At 53.0% G+C, this 24,442-nt stretch overlaps 1 protein-coding gene across 2 annotated transcripts in view; it reads left to right on the top strand.

Annotated features, from left to right (window-relative positions):
- The first annotated feature begins 11,603 nt into the window (after window positions 1-11,603).
- Window positions 11,604-24,442, top strand: part of ARRB1 (arrestin beta 1) — an 82,279-nt gene continuing 69,440 nt past the window's right edge. Inside the window, exon 1 of one of the 2 annotated variants that reach the window (XM_056115875.1) lies at window positions 11,604-11,772. In XM_056115875.1, coding sequence (XP_055971850.1) covers window positions 11,753-11,772 — 20 coding nt within the window. In that variant the 5' untranslated portion in view covers window positions 11,604-11,752. The remainder of the gene's footprint in view (window positions 11,773-24,442) is intronic. The other variant, XM_056115874.1, reaches the window with a different exon arrangement.

Raw genomic sequence — 24,442 nt, 5'->3', positions numbered from 1 at the left:
TCTCCGTGACCACCCACTTATAAGCAAATATTTCCTAACAATTGTATAGTATTCCATTGTGTATATGTACCAAAGTTTCTTTAACCAGTTGTCTGTTCCTGGGCACTTGGGTTGTTTCCAAATTCTGACTATTGTGAACAATGCTGCAGTGAGCATATAGGTGCACATGTCATTTCTACTGCGTTTTTTTTTCCACTCTGGGGATATATTCCCAGAAGTGGTATTGCTGGGTCAAATGGGAGCTCAATTTCTAGTTTTTTGAGAAACGTTTATATTGTTTACCAAAAAGGCTGGACCAGTCAGCATTCTCACCAACAATGAAGGAGAGTTCCTTTCTCCCCACATCCACGTCACCACTGGTTGCTTTTGTTCTTTTGGATGTGTGCCAGTCTCTGTGGTGTGGGTTGCTCTCTGTCTTCTCTGCCCATCTTCACCAAATGACACCTAAAGGAGGTCAGTGTGTGATTTGTTGGATAGATCTGTCTACTCAACAGCCACATGCTTCATGAGCTGAGGTGTGGGCCCTTATCATGGTGCAGGTTGGAGATGGAGACTGCTGGAACCCACCCGGTAGGAAGAGGCTCTGTCCTTCATTATTGAGTCCGCCCAGTGATGCCTGTTAGTCAGAGGCAAATCTCACGTGGAATGGTGGTAAAGCAAGCAGAAGGCTCTAGATTTCAATTTTTTAAAAATACATTTGGGTCCATACCTGGCAATCTTCAGGGGTTGCTCATGGCTCTGCACTCAGGAATTACTCCTAGAAGTGCTCAGAGGATCACATAGGATGCTGGGAATTGAAATCGGGTCGGCTGAATGCAAGGCAAGTGCCTTACCCACTGTACTATCTCTCTGGTCCCTCTATCTCTTAAAAGTTATTTATTTTTTCTTTAATGACCAGACAGGCAGTTTATTCTATTAAGAGTATTCTACATGCATTTGAATGCAATTATTGGCTGTATGATTCCAGGAATTAAGTGAAGGTGGTTGAAAATATTGTTCAAATATTTCCATATTTCAGTTATGCTCATCTAAAAGCTCTTACTGAGAAATAAATGTTAAAATCTCCAACATTTGGTGGTGGGTGTAGTGTGGCAACATTGCACCCTAAAACATAAACATTTATACTTTTATAAACCAATTTTACCTCAATAAATTAAAAAACCCTCCAACACAGTTGTGAGTTTGTCAAATTCTCTCTTGAATTCTGACCATTTTTATTCATGTCCTTTGAAGCTCTTTTGTTCAGTTCGACCCATTTATACATGTTCTAGCTCCTGATGTATTAACCTTTGATCACTGTGAAATATCCCTCTGAGTTTCAAATAACAGTCTCATCTTGAAGTTAACACTCTTTGACAGTAATATAATTAAATTAGTGTTCTTGCACAATCACAGTTTTCATGTGGTATATATTTTTCAATCCTCTTTCTGTCCATCTGTGTCTTTATTTAAAGTACATTCCTTAAAGGCAGCATATGGCTGGGTCTTTTCTATTCTTGTTGGAGTGTTTATTCCTTTTATATTTAATGTAATTTTTGATACGGTAGGAGGTAGGGCTACTCCTTTGCTATTTGCTTTCTTCTTAGGTCCAATCTGTTGGGTTTTTTAAAATCCCACTTTTTCTTCTTTTTTTTTTAATCTCCTTCTCAGTTAATCAGTTACCTGTACTATCTTGTAAAATTTGGTATATCATTATAATAAGGGCTGGGGATACGGCTTAATGGTAGAAAGCACGTCTTGCTCTTGTGGGTGCCTGCAATCGCCCTTTGACTCCACAACAAATATCTCCCTGGTACTGCAACAAAAGCAATAACAAAGAAGGAAGACACTCTGCTACAAACACACACACACAACCCACACCCTTGTATAAATTTATTTTAGATATGAGCCCAAAGAAGATGTTGGGTTTTTTTGTTGATTATTATTTTTAATATCGGATGACTAATCTTCAATACTCTTTTATTCTTTGCCTATTTTTCATTGAGGGCCTCACTGTAGTGTTCTATCATCAGTATCAGTATTTTAGATTAGATCAGGAAAACAAATTTCCAGGGGACTGAGGGATAGGACACCAACCTTGCACATGGCTCACCTGGATTTGATCCCCGGCATCTCATATGGTCCCCTGAGCCGAACCAGGAATGTTCCCTGATTGCAGAGCAAGGCGTTATTCCTGAGCACTGCTAAATGTAACCCTCCAAAAAAGACAATTTTTAGGTTTTGTTTTTTGTTTGGGGGCCTCTCTAGAAGTGCTGGGGACCATCAGGGCTGTGCTCAGTGGTACTCTGGAGGCCATGAGGTGTGGGCATTAAGCCCAGGGCTTAAAAAGCTGTGCATGCCAGGCATATGCTCCAGTCTTTTGAGCTCTGCCCATCTAAAACAATTCTTTTTCTTTTTCTTTTTTAAAATTGACTCACTGTGAGATAAAGTTACAAAGCTGTTCATAATTGGGTACCAGTCATACAATGTTCCAATACCTGTTCCTTCACCAATGTGCGTTTCTGCATTTCCCACCACCAGTGTCCCCAGTTTCTCTCCTTGACAACTGCCTCAGTCAGTCACTATGGCAGACACTTTTCTTCTCCCTCTCTCTCTCCCTCCCCCCACTCCCTACCCCATGCCTCTCTTTCTGGGCAAGCGGGTAGGGCATTCGCCTTACACGCGGCCAACATGGCCGACCCGAGTTCGATTCCTCCGCCCCTCTTGGAGAGCCCGGCAAGCTACCGAGAGTATTCGATATGCCAGACACAGTAACAACAAAGTCTCCAATGGAGACATTACCGGGCCCGCTCGAGCAAATCGACGATCAACGGGAGGGCCTTTACCTTTACCTTTTACCTATGATTTTCATATAGGTACTGAAAAGTTATCATGCATGTCCCTTTACCTCCTCTCAGCACTCAGATCTTGTCCAGGGTGATCATTTCCAACTATCATCAACATACTGGTCTCTTCTCTGTCATAACTGTACCTCTGCCCAGCAACTTATGGCAAGCGTTAAAATCCTCCTGGCCCTCATTTCCACTGCCCTTGAGTACTAGTCTGATGCTGTAAAACCAGGTTTTCAATGTCTTTGATGATTTGTTAATTGCATTCTTTATATTTCATTAGGAGGGATTGAGTTAACACTTATTTAATAATTGTTAAACAGTCTAAGAGAATATTCATAATTTCTATTTGAAATTTTTCTGCCTCTACTTTTTAGGGGGATGATCTGTAAAAGACTGGTTATACTTCAATACTTAAAACCTGAGTATATGATATAATTTTATTGAATCTTTTCATATTAGACAGATGATGTAATTCATAAATTCAAGCAATTCAATGATGCTTTGAAGTTAAGTTATCAAGTTCTAGAACATTTCCTTCACCCCGGTGAGATTCCGGAAAGCCATCTATAATTAATTCCACTTCCCACTTAATCAACTTTCTCTCTATTTGCCTTCTCTGGGCATTTCATATAAGTACAATTGGACAACAAAGTTTGCTTGTGTCTGGCTTTTCTCATTTTGCATAATGCTTTTAAAGAGCAGCCCCATCGTGCCAGAATTTTATTTCTTTCCGTTGTTGAAAGGAAACATCTTTATTTTGAGAAAGACAACTAATTTGGCTCTTCATTTTCTATATCCACATTGAGCAACATTTAAAAAAATTTTATTAAATCACCATGAGATAGTTACAAGTTTTCATGTTTGGGTTACGATCACACAATGATCAAAGACCCATCCCTCCACCAGTGCACATTCCCCACCACCAATCTCCCAGTATACACCCCCTTCCCCACCCTCCCCCTGCTCCATGGCAGACAATATTCCCCATACTCTCTACTTTTGGGCATTATGGTTTGCAGTGCAGATACTGAGAGGTTATTATGTTTGGTCCACTATCTACTTTCAGCACACATCTCCCATCCTGACTGTTTCCTCCAACCATCATTTTCTTAGTGATCCCTTCTCTATTCCAGCTGCCTTCTCCCCTCTGCTCATGAGGCAGGCTTCCAGCTATGGAGCAATCCTCCTGGCCCTTCTATCTACTGTCCTTGGGTGTCAGCCTTATGTTATGTTATTCTATACTCCATAAATGAGTTCAGTCCTTCCATTGACCAACATTTAGATAGTTTCCAGCTGCTAGCTATTGGGTCTATTTTATTTTCCTTTCAATCTTGGGCTTTGACGTGTTCTGGGGACACAATTTTTTTTTTTTTTTTTTTTTTTTTTGCTGAGGCATGACACTTACAGGTTTCAGTGGAGAGCCTGAAGTGATTGCTAAGTGGCTGTCACTTGGCAAAACTCAAGGAAATGGCAGACCCCTCAGCTGTGATCTGGTACATGCAGAGCAAGGGGCCGCGGGGGACCTGAAGAAAGCTTACTTGCATATCTGCAAGTGAACCCCTCTGTGCCTCCCAGCTTTCCACTCTACCACCTCCAATTTTGGCCATCCTATGGCCTCCAGTTCCTTCAAATGGCTTTCTGTGCCATCAACATTTCTGTTTGAGTACTAGCTCCCCTGTGCAGACGGGGGTGTACCCTTAGGAGAAACACCAGCAAAGGAAGACTTTACCCAGAACTAGGGTGACAGAACTTGGGACTCTGTTGATTTACTCTGCACTGCCTTTGAAGTCCGGGTTTTGTATTTTGTCCATTGTCTGTAGTGTTCCAGGCCGGGAGTTAGTCTGACACGAGATACACTGTCACTGGGATCGGAGCCCTGGTCTCCTTTTCAGACGGCTAACAATTGTGAGGCAGCCTGGCCAAGGCCCTGGTGTTAGCATGTCTCTCTGTCCCGGGCTGTTATCTCCTTGCCCTGAGCGGTTACTATAACTCACTCAACTGCATTTCCCAGAAAAGTGAATCCCTGTATGTTTTGGCCTCAAAACTCTCTTCTGACATTTGGGGAACCTTCTACCCAAGAGTCTTGGAATGTGCTGCAGCTGCTTCCCAGGATGCAATTCACAAATGGCCACAAAGTGGTGTGGTTTGCTTGTGGCAAGCACCCGTCATGTGACCTGCGGCACAGTACTCACAGCTCAGCTTAACTAATAAGAGGCGGAGATAGGGTGGGAGCTGAAATACACTGGGAAGGGTATTTCCTTTGCATGCAGCAGACCTGGAATCAATCCCTGGCACTCAATATATGGTCTCCCAAACCTGCCAGGAGTGATCCCCAAGCTCAGAACCGGGAGTAAGGCCTTCAGCACCGCCAAGTAGACCTAAAAATCTAGAACCTCCCCTACTCAAAAAAAAAAAAAAAAAGAATGTGGAAATAAGGCACACAGATGAAGGGCCAGCAAAGAATTCAGTCTGTTGATAGAGATGAGAGTGGATGTCAGGATAGAGAGGGTTTGAGTTACAGTGCCCATTGTCTGGCTATAACAGTGACTGGACTAGCCTGTCGGTAAGTTTTGTGTTTAGGTCAACCAGAATTGGCTTCGTTTATCAAAGATGAGAAACTGGAATTGCTTCTGTACTCATAGTTCAATACCAGTAATCCCACTAGAAAGCAATCTTGTTAGAGAAACTTGAGGCTTTGTTGGACAAACCTAAATAAACAGCACCTTCCATATTGGGGAGGATGATGGCCCCATTTTCCTTTCCAGCCTTCCCGCTCCCCTCCCCTTTCTGCCCTCTGACCAAGGACCCATTTGTATGCTTCCAATGTTCAAGCCCTTTCCTTTCTCCTGGGCTTGGCAGCTGTTGCAAGTCCTCTCCCTGGAATACAGTTATTCTTCCCTAATCTGCTCACACCACCTTTTAACGGCCACCCCCACCGCATCCCCTCTGACCTGTGTTCAGGCCTTCCTATGCATAACACCCAGAGCAGTCTTCTCAAAATGCATGTCTGAGCAGGCCGTGGCTCTGCTTAAAAATATTTCAGAACTTCAATGATCTTTGGAGAGAGATCAAATTCCTTAACACAGTTCTCTAGGCCAGGTGTGGTCTATCTCCTGCTCCTTCTGCAGCTTTATTGGGAGACACTCAGGAGCTAGAAGTCTCATTGTGGGTTGAGATGGACTACATCAAGCATGACACCGGGTTTTCTGCCTGGATTAGAGCTAGAAAAAGACTTTAGTTAATGAAACTTTGTTTTTGTTGAGATCAGGGCTTATACCTGGCTCTGCACTGAGGGATCATTCCTGGAGGACTCAGGGGACTCAGTGGGGTGCCAAGGATTGAAGCTGGGCCAGCAGCGTGCTGTAGCCCTACCTGCTGTACTATCTTCCCAGCCCCCTTAAAATCTATGAAAAGTGAGCCAGTTGGCCCCAAACCCTTATTGATCAGGGAGTCAAAAACAACAGTTCAGGAGCTTAGAGCCATAGTACAATGGGGAGGGTGCTTGCCCTGCATGCTGCCGACCTGGGTTCAATCCCCAGCATCCCAGATGGTCCCCTGAGCACTTCTAGGAGTAATTTTTTAAAAAATTTTTATTAGTGAAACACCATGAAATACAGTTGTAGACTTAACAAATTTTTGTGCTTGGGTTTCGATTATACAATGATCAAATACCCATCCCTCCACCAGTGCCCATTTTCCACCACCATGGATCCCAGTATCCCTCCCACACCCATCCCCCCATCCCACACTGCCTCTGTGGCAGGGCAATCCCTTGTGTTCTCTCTCTCCTTTTGGGTGTTGTGGTCTACAAAAGAGGCATTGAGTGGCAAACATGTTCAGTCCATAGTCTGCTTTCAACATGCATCTCCCCTCCTGGGAGGATCCTCCCAACACCCTTTATTTGGTGCTCCCTTCTCTATCTGAGCTGCCCTTTCCCCTAAAATGCCCGGCTGGCCTCTAAGCCATGGAGTAGTCCTTCTAGGAGTAATTTCTAAGTGCGGAGCCAGAAGTAATCCTTGAGCATCACAGGGTGTGCCCCCCCCTTAAGAAAATCCCATTCAGTTAATCTCCCCCCCCCCACACACACCTAGCCTCTCTCCCCTCATGCTTCAGTCTGATGTTCTACTACCCGGCTGTATCCTTGGATGGGTGTAATCCTTTTTAGAATCTTTGATCTTTCATTAATAAAGCAGGAATAATACCTCTCTCTCTCTCTCTCTCTCTCTCTCTCTCTCTCTCTCTCTCTCTCTTTCTCTCTGATGGGACTTCAGCTTCAGGTATATGATGTCCCAAACTGGGTAGAGTTGAAGATGACCTTTGCCTTTGAGCCTCAGAAGCAGAATCTAAAACGTAAGAATAAAAATAAAACCCACTATTTAAGTTGGCAGATGTACTACATCTGGGTTGAGACAGGAAGGAAGGGGTCCCCAGTCCTCTCAAGACCATCACTGCCCTTGGAGAATTGGATGGGGTGGGGCGGTGGCTGCAGGGAAGTCCTTTCCCAAACATCAGTCATCCTGGTCTTCCACAGTCCATAGCTGATTGCTCCAGAGGTATCATTGAATTTACCTCCTGACAGAGCTGAATCTCTTAACCTTTCCTATGTTGCTCCCACCCTAGAGTGAACCACCACGGTCACCCTACTTAGCACTACAGAATTGGCATACTCGGATGCCTCACCTCTGCTCTTCCTGCTCCAAGACATCCTTAGCCAACAGCAACAGTGACATTTAAATTGGAAAGCAAGGGCCAGAGAGATAGTACAGTGGGTAGGGCTCTTACCTTGTATGTGACTGGGTTTGACCCTTGGCATCCATCTGCTCCACTGAGCCCCTCCAGGAGTAAGTCCTGAACATTGAGCAGTGTAGCCCCCCAAAACAAAAACAAAAGTGGAAAGCAGGGGCCATATAGCACCATGAGTAGAGTACGTGTCTTGTATGCGACAGACCGAGGTTCAATCCCCAGCACCACAGCACCCCAGCACCAGCACCACAAGGTTCAATCCCCAGCACCACAACTCTGAGCATTACCAGTTGTGATCCTTGAGCACAGAACCATTCCAGAAATAAGCTCTGAGCATCACCACATATGGCCCCAAACCCAAACCAATCTAACAACTCAAAAATGTGGAAGCAAGGCCAGAGAGCTAACATAACTGGAGGCCTAGGTTTAAGGCTTCCATCCTTCCATCCTCCAATCCTTGGTCACCAAAAGTTCCCAGTCCTCCAAGCACAGAGCTGGCTGGGAGTAGTGTCTGAGCACCAGTGGATATGACTAGCCCCCACAAAGAAAGGAGTGTTAAATAGGCATTGTTATTGATCTCCAAATTCACTTGCCAGCTCTGTAGCTCGAAACTGAGGCCTGTATGATCTGTCTCTACCAGCCTCAGCAGTCACCAGTAGTCCCACTCCTTCCTTTTCTTTTCTTTTCTTTTTTTATTTTTTTGCTTTTTGGGTCACACCCGGCGATGCACGGGGGTTACTCCTGGCTCTGTACTCAGAAATTACCCCTGGCGGTGCTCAGGGGACCATGTGGGATGCTGGGAATTGAACATGGGTTGGCGGCATGCAAGGCAAACACTACCCACTATGCTATTTTTCCAGCCCCCCACTCCTTCCTTTCTTCGAGTCAAAATCTAAGCTTGGTTCTTTGGCTTCAGAGAGAACCAGCATCTCTATCTACTCCCTCACCTGTAGGCTGGTCCACTCTCCCTGTAGGCTGCACCCACAGGCCCTCGCCTCCAGAGGCCTGCTCCTTGAGAAGACTTTTTCTAAGTACAGGTGCCCTGATCACGCTGTTCTATCACTGCTGTCTTTCCTTCATAAAACTTATTACTGCATGAAAGTAGATTGTGTATGTTTGTAGAGGCCTCAACAATATCTGCTGGTTACAGCAGAAATTCTTGGCCACATTCCTTTTCGCAGTGTAACTCATTGGTTTCAAGGCAACACTGTCGTAAAGATCTAACTGCCAACTGACGGTTGGTTTCAATGAAGCCAGCACTCGGTCCTTCTGTGGCCATGCCATCCCCCCACCACACTGTCAAAACCACAAGATTTCCCGAGCGAATGGAAAAGGGCCAATTAGCAGTTCACAATCTGAGAGTATTAGCGATCAAAAATTTATGCTCAATGGTTTGCTCTCTTCTGCCATAATCACATAATAATTCGAAGGTGGAGGCAAAATTAAAATCAAACCCCTCTAGCTCCCCCTGACAAAATAATGACTCTGTGGCTTCTGAGAAGTATAAAATTCCAACTTCCAGGATGCAGCTCAGGGGCTGAGCTTTGTATCAGTTTATCAAGGTCTTTGGAACAATGGCTTGTGCCTGGGACATTGTCACTGCCCACAGGTAGATGTTACAATATTCTATGGGAAATTTGGGTTCGATGCATCGTCTCTGAAGCCTCTTTCAAAATAAGAAACCAAATCTTGGGGCAAATCATCGCATCATCTACCAGTTTAATAAAGCCATCCATCAAGTCACTGCCTGGAAGGAACCGCAACCAAGCTGTCAAACCACAGCATCAACCTGTTATTTTTATCTCATGGCAAAATTGCCTTCCAACCAACCTCAGCTGGTAAAATGCTTGTGATAAAGAGCGTATGGCCCAATTTCTGGAACCCTCTTATGATCAACTTCTGGAACCCTCTTCAACATGGCTACATTTATTTACACTTTAATTCATTTCAATTGTACCCCAAACCCATAAATATGCCCTTGTAGTGCCCCCAAAGTGTTCCTCCTCTTCTCTCGTGCCTTGTGGATCCTCACAGGGCTGAGAGCTCTCTTTGTCCTATTGATCAAGGCTTCGCAAGTTCCTAGAGGCACTTTCAATGAACAGCGTTTGAATGGTGAGTGAATCAAGAGTCAAGTTCTCAGCTTCTCTTTGGGGAGGATCAGAACGGAATTAAGGTCCGGGGAGGTGCAGAACTGGGGAAACGACTTAGCTTCCACGCTTGCTCCTTGGTTAGGGCAAGGGAAGATGGTCTTACCACACTGTGGGGATCTCATGGTGCAGGGCACACCATATGCCCCCTCTTGAGGTTTCTAGGAGAGTAAGGGTGTGCTTGCAGACCTGTTGGTTGACTGCACAGTCTCCCAGCCTGCTCTACCCCTGGAACAGTAGAACTGTTTTCCAAATCGGCAGTCTAGAAGAGCCAGGGGGCCTGGGGAACCTGACACCATCTGATGCAGCTACCCGGCTCAGTTTCACTTTGGAAGTCACTGGAAATATTGTGTCTTTTAGTAAACCAGACACAGATTTTTCTTTTTTCTTCTTGAGGAGAAAGAAAACTGTGCCTGAATTTTACAGTACAATTGCTTGGGCCAGTGTCATGGGGGAGAATTAACGAAGAGCACTGGGTCTGGTGGGCTCGGTGGGGGACTGGGGCAGAGAGCAACCGGTTCTGGCTGCTCTATCCCAGTTAGGATCTCTCTACTGCCTCTGGGGTCCGAGGGACTCTGGATTGTTCCTCTCAGTCTCTCACAGGTCTTTGTTCCCTGTCCTGCGGGAGTGAGGGGGGAACCCCAAGGCAAAGGTCAGGAGGAAGGTCTGGGCCCTAGTGCATGATTCTAGCCCCATCTGCCATCAGCAGCCTATCCTCCACCACCCTGTCTGGAAATCATTATGGTAATTATCCTGGGCTATCCTCACCCAACTCTGTAACCAGCCTAGGTAACTAACTGCCTTGGAGCATAATTACAGATGTTTACAATCACATCAGAGTAAATGATGGCTTCCTCTCCTCCGTGAGCACACCAGTATTAGGGACCTATGGAGGGCCCTATTAGTCCCTATTAGGTCCCTATAATTAGTCAATTCCCAGCAGGAAGGGGATGGTAAAGACTCCATCCCACGGCTCCCCACCGGGCAGGGTCAGGCGGTCAAAGCAAATTGGCGGTCTTGCAAATGTAGAGTCCTACTTACCCAGGGTCAGGCGGGACTGTGTTGGGCTTTAGCAGGGGGCCTGCCAACGCCCATGAAGGGTCTGTAAACTGGATTAGTCGCCCACTCGACATGACAGGGCTGGTGACTGGGCCACAAACCATGGATTGGGCAGAGGGCGCTCACCGTTAAAGGCCAGACCACAGATCCCTTCCTTATCATCTCTTTGCACCGGCTTCCTCTTCCCGCCCTCACCCAGCTCGGGTCCCCTCCCACGGCCCCCAGTCCCCACTGACACTGCAGTCGCCTGCTCCTCCGCCCGTTTTCCGGTGGGGTGGGTGTTATCTCTCCCCCAGGGCGGGGAGCTGGGGTGTAGGCACCGGAGGATGGGGAGTACGCCACCCCAGGCACCAGTTTCTCACCGACCCCAGCCCAGCCCAGCCCAGCCCAGCCCCGCCGGCTGCACACTCCCGCACGCACCAAGGGCTGCGGGGGTTAAAAGCAGCGCGGACTTGCCCCGCACTTTCCTGCACCTCTGTGCAAAGGCGTGCACCTCGCTGGGGTCACACGGATACAGTCCGCAGTCAGGCAGCACGCAGGGTCTTGCACAGGCGCGGACTCACTCGCGTGCGCGCGCGCGCGCGAATGCACACACACACACGCACCCAGACACGCACACACACGCACACAGACCACCCCAGCGTGCGCCCTCCCGCACGCACGCACACACTCACACCCAGCCCCGTGGGCCCCTCGGGGCCTGACCGCCCGCCGCCCTGCCCGGCCGGCTCGCTGGGCGGCGCGCGCTCCCCGGCACGCCGCCTCCCGCGCGGTTCCACGCCCCTGGCCGCGGCCGGGCCGAGCAGCGCGGCGGGCGGGAGCGGGCGGGGGCGGCGGCGGCGGCGGCGGCCGGCGCGGAGGAGGCGGAGCGGGGAGCCGGCAGCCGGCGGGCCGCGCTCCTCCTGCCAGCCGGCCCCGGATTTTCCAGGCTGGGCGCTGACGTCGCGGGTCTCCCCGCGGCCGCCGCGGACCATGGGCGACAAAGGGACGCGGTGAGTGCGGGCGGCGCCCGGCCGGTGCGCGCGGGGGCGACTTGGCCGGGCGGCGGGTGGGGACCGGAGGGAGCGTCCTGGCCCCGCCGCCCGGGGCCCGGGAGGCCGGGACCCGCGCCGCCGACACAGTGACATACGCGCGCGCGCGCGCACACACACACACACACACACACACACACACATACACACAGACGCACGCACACACATACACACACGCGCGCACACACGCGCGCACACACGCACGCACGGTGCCCGCTGACAGCCGCACTGACCCGCGGCCGCAGTCACCCCCGGGGCGGTGGCACACAATGGCACGACAGGGAACACGCACCCGCAGGCGCGCTCCTCACCCGTCGCAGCCCGGCACACTGGTGCACGTTCGACACATCGTGCTGTCAGGTGGGCCACATCAGGCGGGCCACATCACGTCCCGCCCGACACATGTCCCTGACCCACCCGCGGGCAGCACACACAGTCCAAGACCTCTCAGGCACAAACATGTCGTCACCCTCGGTGCCACCAGCACTTGTGCAGGCCTTCTTCATCAACACCGGACCACAGGGCGAACCCCCAAGACACACATCAGACCTGCACCCCCTGAACCCAGAGCTGCTAAATTACTGCAGCATGCAGGTGAGGTGTGAGCACATATACGCGTGTCCCCCCACACCCCACGTATAGTACCACACACTCAGTCCTATCCACACACAACCACACGTACACACACAACCCGCATACAACACCACACATTCAATCCCAGCCAAACATATGACCACACATACACTTCACATACCACACACACACCACACCCATGTACACCGAACACATCACACAGCCCAACCCACACATAACTCACATGCAATGCCACACACTCAACTCCAACCACACAACCACATATATACAAACAACCCACATACAACACTACACATTCAGTCCCAGCCATACATACCACACATATACACATCACACACATAATACACACATGCACATCCAACCCACTCACATAATACCACACATACATGCACCTCACCACACACATACACACACCACACACCACCTGACCACACACATACACAATACAAATACCCACATCCATACTCACCACATGCATATACACAGTCCCACACACAACACACACAACCACACACGCATATGTACACACCCACATCCATACTCCACATATCCACACATATAACCACACACACAGACACCCCACATCAACAGATCACATACCCACATCACCCCCCAACATATACACACACACGTGTACGTGCACACACACACACACACACACACACACATACTATCATAGCCTGGAAAAACATCCTATCCTCTGTTTCCGGTCCCTCTGACCTCCTCAAGCCTGGCATGGTGGCTGGCATCTGTTTTGAGCTGGAGTGGGAACTGAGAACCAGATGCCGCCTTGACTGAGAAATGGGGAAACCCTCGAGGAGGAAGGAGGAGGGGTCTGCAGCTCCAGACAGGCCTGCTCAGAGCTCAGCAGAGTCCCTACTCCTGCCCCTGGCTCTTCTCATTCCCTCAGCTTCTGGGGGAAGCCTGTCCCTCCTCTCCTCCTCTGATCCCTTCTGCAAGGCCCTCTAATGCTCCTTCCTTTACCTTCTATCCTCGCGCTGCACTCCTCCCTCCTTCGTCCTCTCCCCCAGCCCCCCATAGGTATGTCTGGAGCACACTGCATGCTGGGCAGAGTGTGGGCTTATGGTCCTTCTGTCGACGTGGCTTCTGTGGTCAACATGTTGTTTCCGCCCTCTGTCCCCAGTGGCTGTGGCCGCGCCAGGGAAGGGTTCTTGTGGGGTTCCAGGTTCCAGGAGAAGAGTTGTTGGAAGTGCTGAGGTTCTTTGTGTTTTGCGACCTTTCTCCCTAGCCTTGCCCCTGCGTGGACAGTGCTTCCTGCTTCGGAAGGGGGCTGGAGCATCCACCTGACCTGCTGAGAGCCCGGAGGGGTCAGAGGCCGGGTGGCAGATGCAGCTCACGTGGGCTGTTCTCTGGGGTTCATGCTGGCTCAGAGTAGGTCCTGGGGTTCTGGACTTGTGATGGTGTTGGTCGAGGGGATAGGCGGATGTCCACTCCCTGGCATGGACGCAGATGGGGGACACTGCAGGAGCAGGAGTATCTGCGCCCACCTTGTGGCTAGTCCCCATGTCGTCTGCGGGTCAGTGCTATGACCCGGCCTCTGTCCTTGTCAGGAGGACATGTGACTCCTCCATGTCCATGGGCCTTAAAGCCAGATTCTCCTGACTGCACATCTGGGGCAGCTCTCTCCGCTTCTCTATGGGCAGTGACTCAGCCCCACCTGGGCCCTTGGGGGGAAGGGGCCTGGCCCCCTTGGGTAGAGCCCTTGTCTCTCCCTTTCCTCCTTCTAAGGCTGAAGAGGGTGGGAGGCATTGGGCAATATTTTTTTTTTACTCCTTTGGGTCTTTGATTTTGCATCTATTCATTGACTCTCCCACTGTTGGCATTTTTGAGGGTTCGCCTTTAGTCTGTGGCATTTCTGGGGTAGAGGAGAAGGTACTACATGAAGGCCAGATCCCTGGCCTGGCTGAGCTCGCCTGGCGACAGCCCCCCTCCTCTCTCTCAGTCTCCCTCAGGACCCCTGAGGACTGCTCTTCAATCTGGACAGGTTGCTGAGTACTTTAGCAGAGAAGTGCCAAATCAATAGCGTGCTGGCCTTGTCTTGCTCTGTAAAGCGGAGGCTTTATCTCTGAATTCCAAAAGGAAGCTGATTTAATATCCCTCAGGAGTAGGAGCAGTGCACAGTCACTGCTGGGCTTGAATTTGCACTCCCCCCACCCCCCAAAAGTGACAAGCCCTCTTCTTGCCATCAGAGTCAGGGGAAACAGAGATGAGACACACCCCTAGCCAGAGTGATAGTCCAGCGGGTAAGCCTCACATGCTGCCGCCCCAGGTTTGAGCCCACAATCAAATATGGTCCCCTGAGCCCCACTGGGAATGATCCTTGAGCACAGAGCCAGGAGTAAATGCTGAGCACAGCTGGGTGGGGCCCACAGCAGCAGCAACAACAACAACAAAACACACACAAAAATAAAAGCTGGCTCAGACGAACTTGAGTCGGGGGCTTTGCTCTGATTGGAACTTCCATTCAACCAGTGCTTCTTGGGCTGGACCTCAGGGGTGAAATGCAGCCTCTGTCCTCCCAGGACTGAGAACCCATCAGGTGACTCGAACGCAGGGTGACACGTGCAACAAGAGGCCCAAAGAGATTCTCCAAGGGGAGTCATGGCAAAGAAAGGGAAGGAGTTGGCCTCGGAGCCGCTGACCTTCATGGAGGCCACTGAGGGCAAGAGAGTGGACTTGAGAGGGGTGGAGTCTCTGGCCTCTGGTGCAGGGGTGCAGCGGCGGAGGGTGGAATGTGGCATCTGTCAGTGGGGCTGGGATGACGGCAGAGCCTGTGCAGAAGTAAACAAGACCAGGCAGCAGCACCCTGGAATGAGCTGCCCCAGAGGCTCAGCTCCCGAAGAGGTGGCGATTCGGGGGGAAAGGAGGGGAGCTGACAGCAGGAGCCGGTTTGTTTCAGAGCCAGCCCTTTGGCCGGGGGCCTGGACGCCGTGCTGGGGACCAGAGAGGAGGCCAGATAGGGGCAGAGGCGGAGAGCAGTCAGGTGGCTTGGGAGAGGAAGGACTGAGGAGGAATCAGGAGGTGGATGTCTGCCCCATGGTGGGATGGGCTTTTTTTTGGGGGGGGGGGTAACACCCGGCAATGCACAGGGTTACTCCTGACTCATGCATTCAGGAATTACTCCTGGCCGTGCTCCGGAGACCATATGGGATGCTGGGAATCGAACATGGGTGGGCCACGTGCAAGGCCAACCAACGTCCTACCTGCTGTGCTATTGCTCCAGCCCCGGGCCTTTCCCTTCCATGGATGGGGGATGCGAGGCGGAGACATGAAGGAATTTGTGTCTTACCAGCCCAGCCAAGAAGCCCACACCCCTGCTCCGAGGCTCCACACGCACCATCCAAGAAGCAGGGGGGCTGGGCTGGCTCCCGGGGGCCTCTCCCACCTCCCTGTTGGCCCCATCCTGAGCTTGCCTTTTGGGCCTTATTTCTGTGGACCCACGGGCTGCATGAAAGCTAGGCGGGAGATTCCAGGTGGGACTCGAAGGGCCGATGCTCTGGCTTTCCTTTGCTCCCTAGAGGATGCGGGAGGGAGCCTCGGGGAGGTCCTGCTCACCAGCTTTGTGCAGGCCGTGGTGTTGTCTGCCTGGGTCTTACGCGCTATGAGACCCAGCATGATTGGAACAGAAGGAAGACCCGTGGCTTTGGCCAGGGCTGCTGGGTTGAGTCTACAGTTGGGAATCGAGGCCAGTGGAAGGAGGCGTCTGTCGGATGGATGGGATGGAGGTGGGAGGCAGGGACGGGAAAGCCTTAGCTTAGTAGCTTGGGGATAGCCTGGCTCATGAGAGGGTATGCAGTCAGAGAAGAGAAGCTTGGACAGCTGGGGCCTGGGAGGAGCATCCAGACCCAAGAGGGGGAATGCTGAGGGGAGGCTCTGATCTGGAGACCAGCACAAGGATGGGGGGGGTGAGGGGGGACAAGCTGGGATGAGACCCCTGGGGTTTAGCCAGAAGGTAGCGGCTGAGACCGGGTCAGAGGGCTTTGGCTGGAGTAGTAAGAACACAGCCAGGTGAATGGGGGAGAGGAACCCCACCTTTCTCTATGCCTAGAACTTGGGGTGAACCTCTTAGAGGAAGGGAGTCAGATCCTGCTTGGCGGTGGTGGAGTCTGTGATGTTGGGATGTAGGGGTTCAGACTCCGCTGAGGGGTGGGAGGGAGGCTGCAGGTGTGTGAGCTGGTCCTAGGTCAGATATACCTGTGCGGGATCCTGCAGGAAGGATCAGTTCTTTCACGCCGCGGGTGGGAAGGCTTCCTGGAGGAGGTGCCCCCTGAGCTGAGTCCTGGGGCAGAAAGAGGCAGTGCCAAGGTGTGGAGAGTGGATTAGAAGTTCGAGGGGTCGCCCTTGCCCTGGCCCCCAGGGAGGAGATGTCCTGGCCTATATTCGGGTGCTGCAGAGAGTGGGCCCCTGACAATCTCTCATTGATTTATTTCTCTTTGCCCGAGAATCTTATGGTTTAAGTTTATTTCTGCTTCCTGTGTGCTGGCCATTAGCCCTCTCTGCCCAGTTCACGGAGGCGGCCTGGCTGAGGATTATTGATGGGACCAAATGCTTTCCTCCCTTCTTGCCTCTGCCATTAGCCAGGACTCCCCAGGTGTCCATTGCACTAGGACACCCCAAGTCACATTTCTCCCACAGGAGGCTGGGTGCCGGGGGTAGTCTCCTCCATCAGATCAGGAAGTCCTGAGCAAGGGCAATGAGCCCCCTCCCTCACAGAGTGGGGTGCCTGGAGTGAAGTCTGCTTCTGCCTCTGTCAGACAGGCATCTACAGGAGAGAGAACTGCATCTCCTCCATGGCACTGGAGAGGCCCAGAGGGAAGGATGTCTCCTCCGTCTGACTGGGGCCTCCTGTGGGTGGGACATGGTCCGAGCAAGAGCCCCAGAATTAGGACAGGTGATCTCAAGTACCCCTCCTCACTCCCCCACCGGCCAGCCCCAGGGGGTGTTGGAGCCCTGCGGGGGGGGGGGGGTGTAGGAGAGAGGGAGTGGAGTAGGACAGGGTGACTGCTCTGGACAGGGGCACAAAGGACTCTGTTGTGCAGCCTCCCCCCAGGGGCCCTGGCAGGGTCATCTCTCTGGAGACGCCTCCTCTTTCCCAGGGCCAGTCTTCTCTAGTTCTCCTTCAGAGGAACTGCTTGTTCCTTCCTGGGATCGGTCCCCCAGGAGGCTCCGTCAGGAGATCTGGCCTTCAGAGTGGGCAGACAGGTCCCTGCACCTCTGTGTTCTATGTCCAGCAGTTTCTGGCCAGGGCAGCCGAGCAGCTTTGCTTCTACTGGACTTGGCGGGGCCTGATTGAGACCCACCAGCTCAGAAGCCTGAGCATGCATCTGTACCATCCCGGGCACCGTCACTGTCTCTGCCAGTGACCCTTGTGCACAGAGCCCCCAGCACTGCCAGGTGACACACACACACACACACACACACACACACACACACACACACGCGCGCGCGAGTTCACACAAACACACACGTACCCCTCAGAATATTCCTGGATTAGTGGCTCGAGCAGGCGCGGGGGAGATGCTTAAAGGGCTTTGTGTGCTGGAGGATCGGTCCCAGGCTCCACCGCTGGGAATAGCCCCTGAACTCTGCTGGCTGTGGCTCCAATAATGACAAATGCTAGTTATAATAATAAATAATAGTAATAAATAAAACTAAGTGCCTGGAACAAGGCAGGATGTAGCAGCTGGGGTCCGGCAGGAGCAGAGCCTGTCTCCAGAGGTCTGAGTTATCCGGTGGCTGGAGTGGGGGGGGTCCCCCATACCTCTGGGGTGTGTCCAGGGGTCTGGGGATGAAATGGGCAAAGGCTTTGCAGAGATGCCAACTCCCTCTCTCCTGGCCCCACCCTGGGTGCGCTTGGCGCTCTCAACAGTTTCATCCCTGCCCACCATCTGCCCTTGGTGGATGTGGGGGCGCTTAGGGCAGCAACCAGGGCAAGTGGAGACGCCTGGGACACACTGTCTCTGGGGGTGTCTCAATGGGTGCTGAGTGCGGACTCAGTGCTGGGTGACCTGGGCATGGTGCTCGCCCTTTCTTATCTACTGCCTTCGTGCCAGCCTATGCCAGCCCTTCTCCCTGAGTTCCTGAGACAACACTCCTCATCCGGGTCCTGTTCAGTTCACCCAGTGACCATTCTGCCAGGGTGGGTGGTAGATGGAGGGCAGGGTTGGGGGCCTCGGGGCTGGGGGGTGGAGTGGCCTAGGGGGTGGGAAGCTGTAATAGCAGGCGATCCCTGGCGTGCCCAAGCTGACCCCAGTGCACAGTCCTCTGGGTGCCCAGCCCCGCAGGCCCTCTGGAGCTGATTAGCATAGATTAGGCCTGATTAGCATAGTGGCCCAGCTCTGGGAGGAACCAGATTTCCTGGTTTCAGTTGCCTCCTCCACTGCCTACCAGCCTGGGGGTGGCCTCCCCGCTGATTAACCCTTTCTCATTACACAGCGGGGGGGATGAGAAGAGGCAAGTCTGAGGGCCCATAGGGCAGAGAAGGGACCACTATGACAGTGATTGGAAATGGTCACTCCGGACAAGAACTGAGTGCTGAAAGGAGATACAGGGATATACACGAAAACCTTTCAGAAACAGTATTGCAAACCGTAATGCCCAAAAGTGGGGAGAGGAGAGAGACAGAGACAGAGACAGAGACAGAGAGAAAGACAGAAAGAGAAGAAATAAAGTGTCTGCTGTAGAGACAGGCAGAGGATGGGGATGATGTGATGAAGGGAGGGAAACTGGGGCCAGTGGTGGTGGGAAATGTCCACTGGCTGGTGAAGGGACAGGTGTTGGAACACTGTGACTGAAACCCACTCACAAGCAACTTTGTAATTGTGTATTTCACGGTGATTTTGTGAAAAAAAGAAAGAAGGAAAGAGAGAGAGAGAGACAGACAGACAGACAGACAGACAGAGACATACAGACAGACAAGAGGCAGAGGCAAGTCTGCAAAGCACCCAGATACAGTAGCGACTGACTCCACCGGCTCTCCTCCTGCCCCCTCCCACCCCCCCTACCCCCCCCCCCCCCCACACACACAAATCCTGCCAGGCAGTGAGCCCTCAGGGCAGGGCAGGGGAGATCCTGTTTTGTTTCCTTTTGGTCCTCCTAGGCTGGGGTTGGAACTCAGGGCCTCACACCTGCAAGGAAACCGCTCCACCGCTGAGCCGCGGCTTCGCCAGCCCAGGCCCGTTCCGCTGTTGTCTCGGCACACAGGTGGTGGCCCGGCCCAAGCACATGGCCCTGCTGCCCTTCCAGGCCTGGGCACGGCAGCCGCCTCCAGATGCCTGTCACCGGGGAGGCCATACTCGTCTCCTGCGTCACCCGCCCCTGCCGCTCCTCCCTCTCGGCGTTCTTCTGGTTATTTGCACACTTTCCGTGTCCTCTGGCGAGGGCACAGGCATCCGGGCAGCCCGGCATGGCGCTGCACTCCATAAATATTTGCTCAGCGGAGGAGGCTGAGCGTAGGTGATTCGCATGGAGAGACATAACGGGGTGGGGGTGCCGTGTGCCTGGCAGGACAATGGGCACCTCTGCTGAATCTCAGCTGTCTACAAGTGGCCCAGAGCCACAACGAGCTTTCAATGGTCCTCTGTGGCCCAAAGGGCAGAGATCACTTGGTGACGCCTCGCCTGGCTCAAGAAGGCCTTTTCTTGGATTCCTTTTGGTTTGCAGGAATGCTGCTTGTTTTATTTATTTATTTATTTATTTGGTGGGGAAGGCATATCCAGCAATGCTCAGGGGTTACTCCTGACTCTGTGCTCAGGAATCACTCCTGATGGTGCTTGGGGGACCATATGGGGTGCTGGGGATCGAACCCGGGTCTACCATGTGCAAGGCAAGTACCCTTCCCTCTAAACTATCTCTCTGCCCCCCCACCCCCCCACTGCAGGTTGCCTTGGGGCTGCTCCGGAAGGCAGGCGGTAGTGAGGGGGTGGGGTGGGGAATGAACCTGGGGATCCCACAGGGCAAACATCTGAGATGTTGTCCCTGGGTCTAGAGGAGTTTTCAGACTCACCTGATGATTGCCTGCTCTGTCCAGTCCCTTGGCCTTGGTCCCAACTCCCCTGGTCTCCCTCCGTGTCATCTTCTCTCTGCCAAATCCATCCAGACTCTGCTTTATAAGCGGGTGCCCCAGTTGCTGGCCATGCCTCCTGGTCCACTGGGTGCTCCGGCTTCCACCCTGCCATGGGCACTGCTGAGCCTCTCATGGCCTTGGCTTGGGAGTCGAGGGCTACGTCCCCCTCCCTCTGGACATCTGGTGTGTGCAGAGCGGCTTGACCTGGCCCTAGGAGGGGACCGCGGCTTCCGATGACCCACCCGTGATCAAAGAGCTTTTGATGCTGCTGAGAGCCCTTCCTTGGCCGTCGGCTTCCCACTGGGCAAGTACTCAGAACCCACCTAATTACTGGGGCCAGCGTTCTGGGCACCGGACCCAGCAGCCTGTGGTCATAATCAACTAATTAAACCACCTGAGGATTTTCTTTGGCGCTGAGGAGTGGAGGGAAGGGGTGGAGAGGCTCCGGTGGGAGCCGGAGAATTTGTGAGAAGGAGAGGAAAGAGATGGGGAGGGATGTGATGCTGGAGGTTCATGCTGGAATAGAGGCAGAGCCAGGCAGGAGGACATTGCAGGGAGAGAGATGGACCAGACCCGTGAGAGACGATTCACCCCCAGAAGAGGATGACTCAAGGGTCGGGTGACTCTGACCTGGGAGGCACTGTCCACTGTCTGGTGACAAGGAGGATCTGTGCTGCTCTTTGGGCCCCAGTCTCCCTGTGGGGGAACACTGACCTTTCCTGTGGGGGCTGGGGCTCCGGGGCTCCGCAGCTTGAAGGGAGACCCGTGAGTGGGCGTGGTCAAGGTTGCATGCAGCTCTGAGCTGAGCCTGACAGGGAGGCTGGTCCATCTTGTCCCTGGCCTCACAGTCCTTCCAGAGCCAGTGGGGTTTTTCCCACGAGGCATCTGCAGTGGGGGCCTGCCTGGGACCCTTCACAAGGCAGGGGTTTGGCATGTGGAGGGTGTCTAGGTTGGATTAGGGCCTGGCTCCTTGGATAAGCAGCTGTCAGAGCCCCAGGTGGCCAGGCCCTTGCTTAGAAGACTGTGAATATGCAGCTCTCTGTCTCAGCATTCACTCACTCCCACGCCTGCCTCCTCGGGGCGCCCCCTGGACTGTGCTCAGGCGGCTGGGCTGGGAGCTGGGAGGGCACCGAGGAGGGGAGGTGCCATTGCACAGAGGCATGGGGGGCAGAGGCCCGCCTGGTACGGGGCAGCCTGGCCTCTCTCCCTGCTGCCCCTCTCTCCCCAAGCCAATCTTAAGAAGGAAGCGAGGAGACCTTTGGGGGTGAGAAGCCCAGGGCCAAGGGGTGGGTGTTGTGGCTAGCCCTGGCCCCTTTCCCTTAGACCCCAGCCTGCTTCTCGGCCCCACTCCCAGGGCCGCGGCCCCTCCCCGGCCTGGCTGCACTGGGCTGTGACACGGGCCCTGACTCCGAGGAAGCCGGTTACATAACCTGCTGCCGCCTGCTCCCTCCTTCACTCCTTACCACAGGGCCCTTGGAGGAGGCCAGCGCGGTGGCCCCAGAGAGGTCCTGAGGACCACCCTGGCGCTGGGAGTGGGTCCAGGCGGCCCCAGGGCTGCAGCAGGAGCCCTTGTGTGCTGCCCTCCACAGGCCTCAGGGGGCAGCTCTGCGTGGCAGAAGCAGGGCTGCTTGGGGGAGAGGCCTGCTCTGAGATCCTCCCCTGCAAAGTGCTCTCGGAGGGGCCGGTGTCAGCCAGTGTGTTCCATTCTACTCCACACACCAGTTTTAAAAAAATTATTTTTGGGGGACCACCCCTGGCAGTGCCCAGGGCTTACTCCTGGCTCTGACTTTAGGAATCACTCCTGGCTGTGCGCTTAGGGAAACATCTGGCTGCCAGGGATTGAACCTGGGTTGGCTGCATGCAAGGCAAATGCCCTACCCACTGTACTATCTCTCTGGCCCTTGTGATGTATTTGGTGGCTGCAGGAAGGGTGCGCCCACTGGACAATGACTTCCCCCGCAACTCTGGCCCAGTTCTGTGGGGGTCTCTCCTAGAGAAACGTCTGCCCCCATTATTAACGTGGGACCCAACCTGCTAGGTGCTGGAGTGGCCGGGTTCAGCCCTCTAGGTGTTGGGGTCTCTGCCTAGGTTCGTTCGGGGCGAGCTCATCCTTCTTCCCACACCCCTTCCTCTCTGGAGTCCAGCTGAGTTAGTGATGGGGACCACTGTCCCTGGTGGGCCCTGGGCGGGCGCCTGGGCTGTTTGAGAGGAAGCAGTGAAGGTTTCATGCTGTGACTACGTTTCAGGGAGAGGAAAGGGTACATCATGGTGAGTTAAAGGAAGGGGGGCTTGGAGTGTGCTGGTAGAGAGGCAAGCCCAGGGGTACAGGGCCGGGCTGAGCGAGCGGGCATGGCAGGGCCACAGGTGTGCCACTGCAGTCCCTTGGCTATGTCTGCATCAGGAGTCTGCAGCTGGGTGGAGTTTTGTCCCCTGAGTCTGAGACCTTGCTATGACGGGCACAGACATGAGTGTCATCTGCTGTCAGTGAGGGGTTCTTGGGTGCAGACTCCTCCAGACCCCCAAATCAAGGTTGGAAAGTGAAAATTCAGTTATGCAGTGGCGGGAAGGGGACCCTGGGCTTGGAAAACCATTTCTGTATGTGCATGGGGGAGCATGAGAAGCTAACACCTCCCCCACCACCTGGAGATCCCACAGAGATCTGTTGCCTGGCTGGAACACAGACTTTGCATGCAGGAGTCCAGCGTTTGATCCCTGAGCACCACTGGGAGTGGACCCAAGCACTGAGCCTGGAGTAACCCCTAAGCACCAACAATGAAAATCAAAACAAAACTAAGCTCCGATGACAGGGCCCCTGTGATGGTCATGGACTCATCTGGAAATCAGGTCTTAGGAGAAAAAGCTCTGGGCTTCGGGGCCATTTCTGCATCTCTGAGCACTGTGTGGGGTGGAGGGAGGCAGCAGGGACGGGATTCTCCCATCCCCAACACCAGTAGCAGCTGGACGCAATTTCAAACCTTTGTTATATCCTGCTAATGAAAGTGTCTGGCATATTAGCTGGGCTCCCAGGATGATTGATTTTATTGGGAAGCTGGGGAGCCCCCAGGCAGGGAAAAGGAAAAAAAAATCCTGGAAGTGTTTTTTTGAACTCAGTAAGGGAGGCCTTCTTTCTTTGCAGCAGATTTTTTAAAATAGCCCCCAAATGACAACGATGATTCCATGCAGAATTGGTTAATATGCACATTCTCTCTCCTCGGATTATCTGAGAGCTGCCAGTTAGAGCATTGCCTCAGAGCAGGCTGGAAGCCTGTCAGCCCTCTCCTGACATTCACCTCTCCACAGTGAACTCTGCAAAGAAATGGAAATGAAGATGTTCATTGGAAGAGCCTGCAAACCTGGCACCAGGGCCTGGCCCAAGGCTCCTGTGGCAGCAGCGTCTGCAGAAGTACAGGTCTGGGTGCCCCATGTACAATAGTGTGCAGGGCACTATGGAGAATAGAAACCTCCACTCAGATCCTCAGGGCACCCAGCCTGATGGTGATGGGCACTGGTGCACAAACCACCAAAGAGATTTTCTTCTCCTCATTCCACGGCCATCAGCTTGGGCCACGTGCCACTTTGGCCTGGACTAGTGCCCTCTTCTGTCCCAGTCCCTGTGCTCAGAGCTCCTCCAACTCCTCCTCTTGGCCTAAGTGTGACAGCTGACCCTGTCCTTCCTTGGCTGAAAGAGCTGGAGAGATAGTACAGTGGGTAGGGCCCTTGTCTTGCACGCCATCAACCCCGGTTCAGTCCCTGGCATCCCATATGGCCCCCTGAGCACTGCCAGGACTGATTCCTGAGTGCAGAGCCAGGAGTAACCCCTGAGCGCTGCTAGGGATGGCCCCCAAACCACCCCCCCAAATCAGTTGCTCCCCATTTCCACATTCTTCAGCTTTCCCTGCTCACCCCCACAGCCCACAGTCTGGCCACGCTGACTGTGTTGAATGCTCGTCC

The sequence above is a fragment of the Sorex fumeus genome, unplaced genomic scaffold, assembly GCF_029834395.1.
Source record: "Sorex fumeus unplaced genomic scaffold, SorFum_2.1 ptg000030l, whole genome shotgun sequence".
Taxonomy (NCBI): Eukaryota; Metazoa; Chordata; class Mammalia; order Eulipotyphla; family Soricidae; genus Sorex; species Sorex fumeus.
Note: the sequence above shows the minus strand (reverse complement) of the source record. Positions and strands in the feature narration are given on the sequence as shown.